Source organism: Pristiophorus japonicus, unplaced genomic scaffold (genome assembly GCF_044704955.1).
Source record: "Pristiophorus japonicus isolate sPriJap1 unplaced genomic scaffold, sPriJap1.hap1 HAP1_SCAFFOLD_913, whole genome shotgun sequence".
Classification (NCBI taxonomy): Eukaryota; Metazoa; Chordata; class Chondrichthyes; family Pristiophoridae; genus Pristiophorus; species Pristiophorus japonicus.
The window spans coordinates 53,559-70,233 of record NW_027254839.1 but is presented as its reverse complement, the minus strand read 5'-3'; the positions used below and the strand labels follow the sequence as shown (position 1 = coordinate 70,233).

Genomic DNA, 16,675 nt, shown 5'->3' with positions numbered 1-16,675 from the left:
TCTGAACCAATCGCTGGCTGACACAAACCCAAAATCCAACATAAAGATGCTGCGCAGGCGTAAGCAGGTTTTTGTCTTGTGACACCCTTACATCATCTGTTTTTGACCATCAAGGCTCATATCTGGGGTAGTTATGGCAATACAAAAGGGATATGTTTCCAGAGGTTGAGATATGGCCTTTGCTGTTGGTCGTTGTTTTTCCAATTCATTGCGAATGTTCCAACGTTCCAACCCAGTAGCAACTGTGCCGAACCTTGGTTCCCAGGCTAGCTGTCCTCTGTCTCATCCTTGCTGTTGGCTAATATCCAACTTTCACCCAGAGCCACACTATTCAACTATAGCAATCCACTTTCTCACCCCAGGCTATCTGGTTACAGCTTACTCGCAGACTTTCAATCTTAAGCAAAAGGGTTACATGTTAAACAAAATTCAGGTTACCGTTGTATACAATTGATGATTACAGACTTTTATATTTAATTCTTACACACTATTATAAAGCCATTACTGACAATAAAATACTGATGGTTAGAAGATAGTACCGCAAGTATTTAAAAAAAATAATGAATCCATGAAAATCTTACACAAGCTACACTGCTCTCTGGATAAACTTGTTGAACCAACAGAAGTGTCAGAAAATAGTTTTCAACTTCAGCCAGAAGGAATCCAATAAAATATTTCCTTTCTCCAACTGCCAGCAGTGATGTGAATTTTTCCCCACTACTGTATTTGTCGCAATTTAAATACAGGTTTCACTCAGTGTGTTCAAAGGCCTTGCCTATTACAGGGACAGTGGAACTGTCATTTTTGATTTGTTTAATTTGGTAATGCAGCTTTAGCTAACTCCCATGTCCAAACATTCCTGGACAAACAGCTAAATTTATAACCAAGTTGAAGGGGAGTGGTCAGGAAAAGTAAGACATTCTTTTTGGTCTATGGCCACCTCATGGACCAGTGTTGTCCATTCGCGTGACCCCGTTGGTCAGGCGGATCTTCATTAAACCTTTCGTACAATCTCTTCCAGAAGGATACTTGCAGCATCAGTTTTTTTTTTTAAATCCTAAAATTGCTCAATCTCCCTTAGCCTTGATTTGATTTGTTGCCAGTGCGTGTGAAAGGTTAATGATTATGGTTTTATTCTATGGAGATCATTCATGTGTATCTTGTCCTTTGTTCTTTTTCTCTCACCTCTCCAGTCTGATTTGGTGCCCAACCTTCCTCGCCTGACTGACTGCTAGCAGCATTTTCTGTTTTTATTTCAGATTTGGTGCTCTGGGAGTTTACTGGTTAATTTGAAAATGATTGGGACTAGTCTGTTCTGGTGCAGCTTCCCTTCAGTAGAGCTAAGCCACACTGAGTTTCAGATACTAATCAAGCGTTGGGAACATTTACCCCTCCCCCCTCCTTAACCCGCGGTGCTGAGTAACACTCCTACCATTGGCCCAGCTGAGAGCAGCTAACGATGAGGAAGTCATTCACTGGATAGAATCCAACCTTTAATCTGGCCTTCCTCATTTTTTTTTTAATGTAGTTTATCCTTTGCACCAGTTTCTTCACTTTTTTTCCCCTTTAATTCTGAAGGAGAATTCTTTTTGGAGAAAATATTCTTTTGTGTACGCCCAAACTGTATGGGCTGTGCATTGAAATGGAATCAGTTAGTGCTGCTTCAGTGAATGAATGATTTCAAGCTTGAATAATGTGAAACCAGGTGCTCTTCTTTTTATGCAGACATGCAAAAAACAATGCTTTGAATGAGTTTCAAATTAATAACTCATTCAGTTTTTATTTTTAAAGGCTAGGCTAAACTGTAAAGCTTGCTTTTGTTGGGTCATGGGGGGCCAGAGTGGTCTCAGAAGGACTGTGGCAGCAGTTGTAAAGGCTCCTCCGTCCTTTTTTTATATTTAGATCCAGGCAAAGCCCTGTCGTGCTGGCTTAGAAGCATAGAAAATAGGTGCAGGAGTAGGCCATTCGGCCCTTCGAGCCTGCACCACCATTCAATATGATCAAGGCTGATCATACAACTTGAGTACCCCATTCCTGCTTTCTCTCCATACCCCTTGATCCCTTTAGCTGTAAGGGCCACATCTAACTCCCTTTTGAATATATCTAATGAACTGGCCTCAACAACTTTCTGTGGTAGAGAATTCCACAGGGTCACAATTCTGAGTGAAGAAGCTTCTCCTCATCTCGGTCCTAAATGGCTTACCCCTTATCCTTAGACTGTGACTCCTGGTTCTGGACTTCCCCAACATCGCTAACATTCTTCCTGCATCTAACCTGTCCAATCCTGTCAGAATTTTATATGTTTCTATGAGATCCCCTCTCATTCTTCTAAATTCCAGTGAATAGAGGCCCAATCGATCCAGTCTCTCCTCCATATGTCAGTCCTGCCATCCCGGGAATCTGTTTGGTGAACCTTCGCTGCACTCCCTCAATAGCAAGAATGTCATTCCTCTGATTAAGAGACCAAAACTGTACACAATATTCAAGGTGTGGCCTCACCAAGGCCCTGTACAACTGCAGTAAGACCTCCTTGCTCCTATACTCAAATCCTCTCACTATGAAGGCCAACATGCCATTTGCTGCCTTCACCGCCCGCTGTACCTGCATGCCAACTTTCAATGACTGATGAACCATGACACCAAGGTCTCATTGCACCTCCCCTTTTCCTAATCTGCCGCCATTCAGGTAATCTGCCTCCCTGTTTTTGCCACCAAAGTGGATAACCTCACATTTATCTACATTATTATACTGCATCTGCCATGCATTTGCCCAGTCACCCTGCAGCCTCTTCACATCCTCCTCACAGCTCACACTGCCACCCAGCTTAGAGTCATCTGCAAACTTGGAGATATTATATTCAATTCCTTTGTCTAAGTCATTAATGTATATTGTAAATAGCTGAGGTCCCAACACTGAACCTTGCGGTACCCCACTAATCACTGCCTGCCATTCTGAAAAGTACCCATTTATTACTACTCTTTACTTCCTGTCTGCCAACCAGTTCTCTATCCATGTCAATATATTACTCCCAATAACATGTGCTTTAATTATGCACACTAATGTCTTGTGTGGGACTTGTCAAAAGCCTTTTGAAAGTCTAAATACACCACATCCATTGGTTCTCCCTTGTCCACTCTACTAGTTACATCCTCAAAAATTCTAGAAGATTTGTCAAGCATGATTTCCCTTTCATAAATCCATGCTGACTTGGCCCGATCCTGTCACTGCTTTCCAAATGTGCTGCAATTACATCTTTAATAATTGATTCCAACATTTTGCCCACTACTGATGTCAGGCTTAACCAGTCTATAATTCGCTGTTTTCTCTCCCTCCTTTTTTAAAAAGTGGGGTTACATTAGCTACCCTCCAATCCAGAGGAACTGATCCAGTCTATAGAATGTTGGAAAATGACCACCAATGCAATTTCTAGGGCCACTTCCTTAAGTACTCTGATATGTAGACTATCAGACCCTGGGGATTTATCGGCCTTCAATCCCATCAATTTCCCTAACACAATTTCCTGACTAATAAGGATTTCCTTTAATTCCTCCTCCTCGCTAGACCCTCAGTCCCCTAGTATTTCCGGAAGGTTATTTGTGTCTTCCTTAGTGAAGACCGAACCAAAGTATTTGTTCAATTGGTCTGCCATTTTTTTGTTCCCTGTTATAAATTCACCTGATTCTGACTGCAAGGGACCTACATTTGTCTTCACTAATCTTTTTCTCTCCACATATCTATAGAAGCTTTTGCAGTCAGTTTTTAAGTTCCCTGCAAGCTTACTATCATACTTTATTTTCCCCCTCCTAATTAAACCCTTTGTCCTCCTCTGCTGAATTCTAAATTTCTCCCAATCTTCAGGTTTGCTGCTTTTTCTGGCCAATTTATATGCCTCTTCCTTGGATTTAACACTATCCCTAATTTCCCTTGTTGGCCACGGTTGAGCCACCTTCCCTGTTATTTTTACGCCAGACAGGGATGTACAATTGTTGAAGTTCATCCATGTGATCTTTAAATGTCTGCCATTGCCTATCCACCGTCAACCCTTTAAGTATCATTCGTCAGTCTATCCTAGCCAATTCACGTCTCATACCATTGAAGTTACCTTTCTTTAAGTTCAGGACCCTAGTCTCTGAATTAACTGTTATTCTCCATCTTAATGAAGAATTCTACCATATTATGGTCACTCTTCCCCAAGGGGCCTCGCACACCAAGATTGCTAATTAATCCTCTCTCATTACACAACACCCAGTCTAGGATGGCCAGCCCTCTAGTTGGTTCCTCGACATATTGGTCCAGAAAAATATCCCTTATACACTCCAGGAAATCCTCCTCCACCGCATTGCTACCAGTTTGGTTAGCCCAATCTATATGTAGATTAAAGTCACCCATGATAACTGCTGTACCCTTATTGTACGCATCCCTAATTTCCTGTTTGATGCTGTCCCCAACCTCACTACTACTGTTTGGTGGTCTGTACACAGCTGCCACTAGCGTTTTCTGCCCTTTGGTGTTCCGTAGCTCTACCTATACAGATTCCACATCATCCAAGCTAATGTGCTTCCTTACTATTGCGTTAATCTCCTCTTTAACCAGCAACACTACCCCATCTCCTTTTCCTTTCTGTCTATCCTTCCTGAATATTGAATACCCCTGGATGTTGTTCCCAGCCTTGGTCACCCTGGAGCCATGTCTCTGTAATCCCAGTTACATCATATCCGTTAACAGCTATCTGCGCAGTTAATTCATCCTGCTTATTGCGAATGCTCCTCGCATTGAGACACGCAGCCTTCAGGCTTGTTTTTCTAACACTTTGTCCTTTTAGAATTATGTTGTATTGTGGCCCTTTTTGATTTTTGCCTTTGATTTCTCTGCCCTCCACTTTTCCTTATCTTCTTTCTACCTTTTGCTTCTGCCCCCATTTTACTCCCCTCTGTCTCCCTGTATAGATTCCCATCCCTCTGCCATATTAGTTTAACCCCTTCCCAACATCACTAGCAAACACTCCCCCTAGAATATCGGTTTCAGTCCTGCCCAGGTGCAGACTGTCCAGTTTGTACTGGTCCCACCTCCCCCAGTACCGGTTCCAATGTCCCAGGAATTTGAATCCCTCCCTCTTGCACCGTTCCTCAAGCCACGTATTAATCTTAACTGTCCTGCTATTTCTACTCTGACTAGCATGTGGCACTGGTAGCAATCCTGAGATTACTACCTTTTGAGGTCCTACTTTTTAATTTAACTCTTAGCTCCCTATATCCAGCTTGTAGGACCTCATCCCATTTCTTTACCTATATGCACCACGACAACTGACTGTTCACCCTCCCCCTCCAGAATGTCCTGCAGGCGCTCCGAGACATTCTTGACCCTTGCACCAGGGAGGCAACATACCATCCTGGAGTCTCTATTGCGGCCGCAGAAACGCCTATCTATTCCCCTTACAATAGAATCCCCTACCACTATAGCTCTCCCACTTTTTTTTCCTGCCCTCCTGTGCAGCAGAGCCACCCATAGTGCCATGAACTTGGCTACTGCTGCTTCCCCTGATGGGCCATCTCCCCCAACAGTACTCAGAACAGTATATCTGTTTTGGAGGGAGATGGCTGCGGGGGATCTCTGCACTACCTTCCTTCCACTGCTCTGCCTGATGGTTACCTATTCCCTATCTTTCTAAGCAACCTTTACATGCGGTGTGACCAGCTCACTAAACGTGCTATTCATGACATCCTCAGCATCGCGGATGCTCCAGAGTGAATCCATGCGCAGCTCCAGTACAGCAATGTGATCTGACAGGAGCTGCAGCTGGATACACTTCCCTCACGCATAGTAGTCAGGGACACTGGAAGCGTCCCTGATTTCTCACATAGCACAGGAGGAGCATGACACGGGTCTGGGCTCTCCTCCCATGACTTAACCCTTAAATTAACTTAATTTGGCAACAATGCCAAAGGTTTCTTACTGATAAGAAAAAGATAAAGAAAAAAGAAAACTACTCACCAATCACTTACCCGCTTGGCTGTGATGTCACACTTCGATTTCTTTTTACTTCTTTGTTTTACCTTCAGCCTCAATCTCCCGACTGCCGCTCCTCCTCCCGAATTCCGTGCCCTTTTATAAGGGCCTCGATCTCCTGACTGCTTTTGCCAAGTTTCCCCATGTAAAGCAAGTGGATGAGTAAGTTCATTCAGGCTCGCCCTTTGTGTTTACCTATAGCAGCAGTGGCGTAGATTATGGCCTCGATTTATAGAACAGATTGCCTGACTTAAACATGAGCCTTTTGACACGTGAAGAGAGAAAATCACAGACAAAGTGGAACTGATGTAAAGTAAATGGAGCCTGAAGAATAACTCGAGTGATTGCAGTTAGAGCCAGTAACCTTTTTAATTAACATGATCTATATTTAAAACACACCAGTGTTAACATCCACTTTTCAATTTCCTATCCAGAAGCAATTGCATTGATTTTATCATGTGCCGTCACTCAGGCCGATCAGTATCGCTGGTAGGCACCTCTGGCAATTATCCAACTATTTTGCTTTAAATGGTGCTTGAAGTTGTCTCTGTATGGGTTAGTGGGCTGATGAATTGATCTGTGTGTTTAGATGCGTAGCCCATGAAAAGCCGTGCAAATCAGTGCATGTAAAGAGCAACTTGGGATATTTTCTTCATTCAAATGTTGCAATGTTTTGCTCTCAGAAAAAAAGTCAAAACACATTTTTGGCCGAATTATTATGCATTTGTCCGCAGTAGCTTTGAAAATGGGAAAATTGTTGTGCAATTGCCTGAAGTTTTCCACTTTTTGAGGATCAATTGCATCATGACTAAGTTCCACATCTTGGTGTAAAACAAGTCATGGATAGTGTAAACCCTTTTCAGGTGAGTCAGGACCCACGGTGCAGAAATTACGCTTTTGCACCCACAAGCGATTCTCTGGCATTTCCATTATAAATTCAAACGTCCATATTTAGGATGGAAAACTGCTTCTCTAACCGTATCTCAATAATTGTGCACTCGAGCAACTGCTGGCACTGCAATAATGTTCTTGTACTTATTTGCAGTATAATTATATGAAATGCTTCCCATTTCCTATTGAACTGCTTACACTTGAGGTCTTCAGATAGCATTAGTTTGTGAATCTCAGAAAATGGCTCCCCTGTAGCAAGCTTCAAATTAACTTTCATTGGGTGAAATGGTAAGATTTTAATTTCTAAATGTTTTACTCTGAAATGTGGAGGTAAAATTACTGAGGCACTAATACTAAGTGTTTATAGATAACTTGTAGAGTTCATGTTTGAAACCGTATTTGAGAAGGAAATCGCTGAACATAAAAGAAAACAAAACAATTCTCAAGGTTTCTGTTCACACGTTTGACAGGAAGTATGCCTTTGTGGCCTCGAACCGCATTTTAAAGATGTTTTATCAATATGCACAGAAGCACTGTAATGCAGCAGGGAAATGAGTGCTGAAGATCAGACTGTAGTAACATAAGTAAAGTGTTGAGTCAACTCTCTGGTTTTCCTATGATTTTTTTTTAACTGAAAAAAAGTCGCGTTGATGAGCATCAGTTGTATTCATTCCCATCAGCTAGCCTCTGCTGAAGGTTAAGTAACTGACTATATGTTCATTGTCAGCCTTACCGATAGAAAAACAGGACAGGAAATGTGTCCTTCATCAACTGCAGCTGTGAAATTCTAAATACGTAGTTGTTGTATGTTATTCATAACGCAGAATCTGTTGCTGTTAACTTGGAAGCTGTTGCACAGATTTTGGACTAAAGCATTCATTGCTGTACAGTATTTTCAAACTGCAAATGTTTTGCTTGAAATAATCAGTATTTGTGAAACCAGTGCTGTCTAGTTCTAGATTAGTTGTATGTGAAATGCAGAGATCAATTCTTGCATGGCTGACTTTATCATGTGCTGGATCTACAAGTAACTACTGACTGGGCTAGTCGAGAAATAGGAATTATTTTGTTATGCACTAAGATCTGGACATGGTGTGATGTAAACATTACTTCAAATTTAGTGAGATAGTTAAGTAAAGGATCAGAAAAGACTCATTCATGTGTAAAATAAGTATTCATATTCAGAGTGTACTTTCCCTCCGGTTATGCCAGGAAGAGGAAACTGCATTTTGCAGCAAGTGAATGGTTTCTTGCCCCATCGAAAGGGTAAGTTCATTGTGGATTTCCACCATGAGTTTCTTTGGTTGTAAATACCAGGCAGAAAATTCTGAATTGCTAATACATTGAATGGCAGAATGTCTTTTCTCGTGCCTCGGTTATGCTGGCTTTTGCTACCCAGGAATTGATTTGGTTCTGTTTTGATTGCTTCTCAAGTACATTTCAGTAGTTTGACTAGTTGCTGACTCCACTGAAAATACAATGGTGAATTACGTAGGATTACACAGGATATACGGCACAGAAACAGGCCATTTGGCCCAACCAGTCCATGCCGGCGTTTATGCTCCACTCGAGCCTCCTCCCATCTTTCCTCATCTAAATCTATCAGCATAACCCTCTATTCCCTTTTCCCTCATATGCCTGTCTAACCTTCCCTTAAATGCATCTATACTATTCACTTCCACCACTCCCTGTGATAGTGTGTTCCACATTCTCATCACTCTTTGGGTAAAGAAGTTTCTTCTGAATTCCCAATTGGATTTCTTGGTGACGATCTTGTATTGATGGCCTCTAGTTATGCTCTTTCCCACAAGTGGAAACATTCTCTCTATCTACTCTATCAAAACAGTTCATCATTTTAAAGACCTCTATTACGTCACCGTCAGCCTTTTTTCATGAGAAAAGAGACCCAGCCTTTTCATCCTTTCCTGATGTGTATACCCTCGCATTTCTGTTATCATCCTGGTAAATCTTCTCTGCACCCTCTCCAGTACCTCGCTATCATTGCTTTGTATGAATGTATGCTTTGGTCAGAACTGCTGTGGAACAGTGTGATTATTGTATGTGTTGTTTCATGAAGCATTCCGGGGTGTGAAAATTGCAATCAACTAAGCTTGAAATTATACCGAAATTTAAAGCTAGTCTTGGGAAAGCGTTGCCAAGCCAATTTCAGTGCACAGATCTCCTTTTATTTAATTCTTTGCTTTTGGTCTTCTGTATGTGCGGAGGCCATTTCAAACTATTTTTCTGAAGTTACTGTGGGCCCAAGTTTCCACACGATAAAAAACGGGCGCCCCTCCGAGCTGGGCGCCCGTTTTTCGCGCCTAAAACGGCGCCGGAAAAAAAAACTCGCGATTTTGGAGCTTCCTGCAGCTCCTTGTCTGTTTGGCGTGACGCCCAGGGGGGCGGAGCCTACACTCGCGCCAATTTTGTAAGTGGGAGCGGGCGGGTACTATTTAAATTAGTTTTTTTCCTGCCGGCAACGCTGTGCGTTGGAGCGTTCGCGCACGCGCAGTGTGAAGGAAACATTGGCACTCACCCATTTTTGTAGCTGTTTAGTTTTTGAACATTTTTTAATAAAAGCACATTGCCATCAGCACTGAGAAGGCTGCAGGAAGCCTCAAAGTTGAGGCAGCCGTTTCCTGACGACCTCCCCCTTTTGCCGTTGGGAAATGGCTCCTCAATTTCTGAGGCTTCCTGCCGCCTTCTGTCTCCTTCCCTCCCTCCCTCCCTCCGGAATGGCTTCCTTCTTTCCCCCCCCCCCCCCCCCCCCCCCGCTGCGTTCGGTCGGTCGAGTCCCTCCCGCTCGCTCGCCGTCTGGAACGCCCCCCCCAGCGTTTGGTCACTCGCCCGCCGTCTGGACCGGCTTCCCTGCGTTCGGTCGGTTCCCTCCCGCCCGCCATCTGGAACGGCCTCCTCCACCCCCCCCCCCCCCCCCCCCCCGCGTTCGGTCGCTCGCCCACAGTCTGGAACGGCTTCTCCCCCCCCCCCCCCCCCCGTGTTCGGTCGGTTCCCTCCCGCCCGCCTTCGGTAACGGCTGCCTCGTTTTGTGAGGCTTGCTGCAGCATTCTCCCTGGCTGAAGCACTTTCACACAGGTAGGAAGATGGTTTATTTAATCTTTTCTTTGCTTATAAATTTTTATTCAGGTTGGATTTATTTGTATAAGTATAAATAAGGATTTATTGTAGAATTTAATGACTTCCCTTCTCCTCCCCTCCTCCCCCCACCTCGTTCTGGACGCCTAATTTGTAACCTGCGCCTGATTTTTTTAATGTGTAGAACAGGTTTTTTCAGTTCTACAAAAATCTTCACTTGCTCCATTCTAAGTTAGTTTGGAGTACGTTTTCACTGTGGAAACTTTCAAATCAGGTGTCAGTGGCCGGATATGCCCCCTTTTGAAGAAAAAATTCTGTTCCAAAGTGGAACTGTTCTACCTGACTAGAACTGCAGAAAAAACAATGTGGAGAATTGCGATTTCTAAGATGGTCTGTTCTCCACCAGTTGCTCCTAAAAATCAGGCGCAAATCATGTGGAAACTTGGGCCCTATATATGGGACTGCAGGACATTAGAAACAAAAGGAATGAGTGTTTTTTCTTTGAATTTCCTTCTGAGAATTGGAGAAATTATATGCAGTCGGCTTGAAAACACTTAAGTTGATCTCTTGTGTCACTGGTGAAGCCATGATACTATTTTGCATCGTGACCCAAGTATACTGAACCAAATCTGCAATCGTAGAGGCGATTGTTCTATCGATAGTCTAGGGATCCACAAATAAAGTGAATCTTGACTGACTGCAGCTAGATATCTGGTCATCAACAAACAGCACGAGACTTGGGGATTGGCAGTCAACACTCTAAGGTCCACACAACTTTCAAATCTGTGTTGTGGCATTTATTTTAGTTTGGGATGCCCGGTAAACTTTGGTCGAGTGCTGCATTTTCACTAGCAGAATTGAACTATTTGAAAGTGTAATATAACCAGGATGTAATTTTTTTAAATTGTAAAAACTGGCAGCTTGGCCAATTGGATGAACAGCTCCAGTCAATTATGGAGAAACCACTCAAGGAAATGGGGAAGGAAGAGGGCTGAATGGAGGTGCCAGCTCTGAACCACTGTGTCCCATTTAAATGAACTATTGATGTGCTCAAATATCTTGTGCTGGGTTTTCTTCCGGTCGGTTATGATTTCCATTCCTGCCTGCGCTGCACTAAATCTGGCCAGTGGCAGGAGATCCAACACCTGCCTAGCCTTTTTATAACTTGCTGCACAAGTTAAAATGTTTGCATATCTGCGATTGGAGAAGTGCTCTATCATTGTGCAGCTAATTTGGCATTTGAGTCCTTTAATAACCGGTTCTTTTTTCCACCACAGATCTTGGTACAATATGGTGAGAAATGCAAAACTTCTGACGAGCCCCTACCATTATTGGAGGTCTATCGGATTTCTATCCAGAGCTACACCAGCGCAAGGCCTCACCTTAGCACAGAGTGTGCTCATATTAATTTTGTACTTGGTCGATTAGCAGTGTAAGTGTCTACTGTTTACAGCATTGTTTTCTTAGAAGATTGGAGCCATGCGTATCTTTTTTTTAAAAAAAATAGAAAATCTGCTTGGAATTATTTATGTTCTTTACCTTCTTGGCTGAACAGCTAGTTTTGTGGCCCATAATGAGATTTGATCTGTTTGCTGCAGAGGGCTTTGTGCAGTACTCATTGTATGTCATTAGTAAAACTGCTAAATGCACGTCGGGTAATCTACAGATTCACACGTATAGTTTGAGGAAATTAACTACCATCATTAATGTTAGTGAAATGTGTAAATCCACCTAAATTGCACAAAAAACATTGAGTCTGTGGTATTTTAGTCATGCAGCACAGACAAAATGCAGCTCAGGGATTCCGTTGCTTGCTCATGCTGTTTTTGGCCTGGTTTGTTGGTGGAATACCTTGTGGTAACTGGTAGCTTCCAATTATATGACAAGTGAATTCCTGTAAACTTCCTAGTTTTATTGGCAACAAAATAAATATGTTCTTATTTTCAGAAGGGATGTGTAGAGTTTTGGTTTCTATAACATGTTCAGTAGAAGAATTCTGAAGCTTTGCTCACTTGTGTTTCTTAACCCTGTTTCTCAATTTTAGGAGTTGTTTTGAACTACTACTGTCACTGCCTGAAAAAGAGATTCCACCAGATGTGTGGCAGCAGCTGCAACAGACATTGCAAGTAAGTGAATGTTTCAGTAACAATCATTGGTAATGGCAGAGTTTTTGTTGTTGAAATGTCTAATGTTTAGGATTTGAGCTGGTTCTGAGTTGACTTGTGAAAGTGAGGCTCTAATTTGTCAATGTTCTTAAAAAGCGATCTTAATAATTAGAGTGCTCAGATATTTGTTCATGTATGATTCGCTTATTTGCAGAAGGAACTTTGTGTTTCTAAGTCGTAGTGAAGTTTGGTTAATGTCTTGTGCAGCTTATTAATTTCAATGATTGAAAGGCCAGCATGGATAATTTTTAAAAACTTGCATTTATATAGCTGCTTATCATGCCATTTACAACTTTAGTGCAGTCACTGTTGCTGTTTGGACAAACCCAACAATGTCCCACACACAAGTGAGCTGAATTGACCAGCTATTCTACCTTGCTGGTGTTGGTTGATGGAAAATTCTTGGGCCGAATTTTCCTTGCTCTTTGAATTGGATCTTCAACATTCTCTTGAACAAGTAGATGGGACCTCTGATCTAAAGGACGGCACCTCCAATAAAGTAGCATTATTTTAAGCACTGCATTGCGGCAGTGTAGATTATAACATAAGAAATAGAAGTAGGCCATTTGGCCCCTCGAGCCTGTTCCACCATTCAATAAGATCACGGTTGATCTGATCTTGGCCTCAACGCCACTTCCCTGCCCACTCCCCATAACCCTTGACTCTCATCGTTGAAAAATCTGTCGCGCTCCACCTTAAATATATTCAATGACCCAGCCTCACAGCTCTCTGGGGTAGAGAATTCCAAAGATTCACGATGCTCTGAGAGAAGAAATTCCTCCTCATTTCAGTTTTAAATGGGCGACCCTTTATTCTGATACTATGCCCTTTAGTTCTAGATTCCCCTATGAGGGGGAACATCCTCTCTGCCGAGCCCCCTCAGAATCTATATTTCAATAACCCCTTCATCTCAGGAATCAACCTCCATGAGCCTTCTCTAAACTGCCTCCAGTGCAAGTATATCCTTCCTTTAAATAAGGAGACCAAAACTGTACGCAGTACTCCAGGTGTGGTCTCACCAAAGCCCTGTACAGTTGTAGCAGGACTTCCCTATGTTTATACTCTCTCCCTCTTGCAATAAAGGGCAACATTTCATTTGTCTTCCTAATTACTTGCTGTACCTGCATGCTAACTTTTTATTTTTCATGTACAAGGACCCCCAGATCTCTCTGTACTGCAGAATTTTGTAATCTCTCCCCATTTAAATAATTTGCTTTTCTATTTCTTTCTGCCAAAGTGGATAACCACATTTTCCCACATTATACTCCATCTGCCAAATTTTTGCCCACTCACTTAGCCTGTCTATATCTGTTTACAGATTCTTTGTGTCCTCTTCACAGTTTGCTTTCCCACCTATCTTTGTATCAGCAAATTTGGCTACATTACACTCTGTCCCTTCATCCAAGTCATTAATATAGATTGTAAATAGTTGAGGCCCTAACACTGATCCCTGTGGCACCCCATTAGTTACAGTTTGTCAACCTGAAAATGACCCATTTATCCCGATTGTGTTTTCTGTTAGCCAATCCTCTATCCATGCTAACATATTACTCCAACCCCGTGAGCTATTATCTTGTGCAGTAACCTTTTATGTGACACCTTAACATGCCTTTTGGAAATCAAAATACACATCTACTTCATGTACTTGAGTCCTGAAGTGTGCATGAACCCATAATCTGCTGACATTTGTATATAATGCATTTTGTGTCACATGGTGGTGCAAGCTATGACAGATTTACATTCTACAGATATCTGTGGATCTTTTTCTTCAAACAAAAATAGCCTATTCATGAGCTGTGGTGAATTTTTGCCCCGAGGGAAATGATTCTCTGGATGAGTTACTTTTTGGCTTGATCGGTTGAGCATCTTTGCATACAGTTTTAAAGCAGGATACCGTTGGGGGTTGCAGTAACATTGTAAGCTATCTCCTGCCACATCCCTGTAGACAGTAGTTGTTATGCAGAGTACCTGAGCAATACAGAACCATTTTCCCAGGTTTGATCCCCAACTGCGATCTCTGGCGAGGCGGGAGAACTGCAGTTGGATTTGATGTCGGGATCCCATTCCTGATTGCAACCCAGAAACTACTGCTGGAAATGCAAATGTGAGGAGAGGACTGGCTCAGTTGTGATGCACTGTTAAATAACCCATCAACACTGTGCTGTTAAATGTTGCACACAAATAATGGATGACCTAGCAGAGATCCATCAATACCTATGGAACTGTGTTCCAGCATCTTGAGAGAAAATTACTGCTGGAAACTGGCAGGAAAAGTGGGAAAATATTTCCCTCACATAATTTGTAGCACAAAATGTCACAGCTGAGCAGACTCGTGTTTTATGCTTCCATTGATTGAGATTGCATACATTGATTGTGTTTAAGAATGCTGTGGCTAACTAAGGAAATAAGGGAGGATATCAAATTGAAAACAAGAGCATGCAATGTGGCCAAGACTAGTGGGAGGCCAGAGGATTGGGAAACTTTTAAAAGCCAGCAAAGAACGACTAAAACAATGATAAAGAGAGGGAAGATAGATTATGAAAGTAAACTGGCACGAAATATAAAAACAGATAGTAAGAGTTTCTACAGATACATAAAAAGGAAAAGAGTGGCTAAAGTAAATGTTGATCCCATACAGGATGAGACTGGGGAATTAATAATGGGGAACAGGGAAATGGCAGCGACTTTGAACAAATATTTTGTATTGGTCTTCATGGTAGAAGGCACTAAAAACATCCCAATCATCGATAATCAAGGGGCTATAGGAAGGGAGGAATTTTTAATACAATCACTATCACTAATGAAGTAGTACTCGGTAAAATAAAGGGACTAAAGGTGGACAAGTCCCCTGGACCTGATGGCTTATATCCTAGGGTCTTAAAAGAAGTGTCTGCAGATAACGTGGATGCATTGGTTGTAATCTACCAAAATTCCCTGGATTCTGCGGTGGTCCCAGCGGATTGGAAACACCCCTATTTTAAAAAAGGAGCCAGACAAAAAGCAAGAAACTAAAGACCAGTTAGCCTAACATCTGTCGTTGGGAAAATGCTGGAGTCCATTATTAAGGAAGCAGTAGCGGGACATTTGGAAAAGCATAATTCAATCAAGCAGAGTCAGCATGGTTTTATGAAAGGGAAATCATGATTAACAAATTGGCTGGAGTAGTTTGAGGCTGTAACGAGCAGGGTGGATAAGGGGGAAATCAGTGGATGTGGTGTATTTGATTTCCAGAAGGTATACGATAAGGTGCCACATGAAAGGTTACTGCACAAGATTAAAAACTCATGGGGTTGGGGGTAATATATTAGAATGGATAGAGGATTGGCTAACTAACAGAAAGCAGAGTTGGGATAAATGACCATTTTCCAGTTGGCAAACAGTGACTAGTGGGGTGCCGCAGGAATCGGTGCTGGGTCCTCAACCATTTACAATCTATATTAATGACTTGGATGAAGGGACTGAGTGTAATGTAGCCAAGTTTGCTGATACAAAGATGGATGCGAAAGCAAATTATGAGGAGAACATAAAAAATCTGTAAAGGGATATAGACAGACTAAATGAGTGAGTAAACATTTGGCAGATGGAGTATAATCTGGGAAAATGTGAGATTATCCACTTTGGCAGAAAAAATAGAAAAGCAAATTATAATAATTTAAATGGAGAAAAATTGCAAAGTGTTGCAGTGCAGAGGGACCTTGGGGTCCTTGTGCATGAAACATAAAAAGTTAGTATGCAGGTATAGCAAGTAATCAGGAAGGCAAATGGAATGTTGGCCTTTATTGCAAGGGGGATAGAGTATAAAAGCAGAGAAGTCCTGTTGCAACTGTACAAGGTATTGGTGAGGCCACACCTGGAGTACTGTGTACAGTTTTGGTCTCCGTATTTAAGGAAAGATATATTTGCATTGGAAGCTGTTTAGAGAAGATTCACTCGGTTGATTCCAGAGATGAGGGGGTTGACTTATGAAGATAGGTTGAGTAGGTTAGGCCTCTACTCATTGGAGTTCAGAAGAATGAGAGGTGAACTTATCGAAACATAAGATGAGGGGGCTCGACAAGGTGGATGCAGAGAGGATATTTCCACTGATCGGGGAAAGTAAAACTAGGGGGCCGCCCATTTAAAACTGAGATGAGGAGAATTTTTTTCTCCGAGTTGTAAATCTGGAATTCTCTGCCCCAGAGAGCTGTGGAGGCTGGCTCATTGAATATAATTAAAACGAAGATAGACAGATTTTTAAGCAATTGGGGAATAAAGGGTTATGGCGTGCAGGGAAGTGGAGCTGAGCCCATGATCAGATCAACCATGATCTCATTAAATGGCGGAGCAGGCTCAAGGGGCCAGGTGGCCTACTTCTGCTCCTATTCATCCTCAAAACGGTATACAGCAGAGTGCTTTTCAGTGCCTGCCCCAGAAGGTCATTCTTCTCCATTATGGCACAGAACCTGGGTGCAATACATTCTTCCACTTTATTCTTGGTATGTGAAACTTGTTCTGGAACATGTATAATGTTAGGGAGTTGA

General features: G+C 42.3%; 1 protein-coding gene across 1 annotated transcript in view; it reads left to right on the top strand.

The window, feature by feature from the left end:
• The window catches only part of rlf (RLF zinc finger), a 101,608-nt gene that overhangs the window by 60,207 nt on the left and 24,726 nt on the right, over positions 1-16,675 (top strand). The window contains exons 2-3 of the mRNA XM_070874639.1: positions 11,268-11,422; positions 12,035-12,116. Of these exons, the coding sequence (XP_070730740.1) occupies positions 11,268-11,422; positions 12,035-12,116 (237 nt within the window). The remainder of the gene's footprint in view (positions 1-11,267; positions 11,423-12,034; positions 12,117-16,675) is intronic.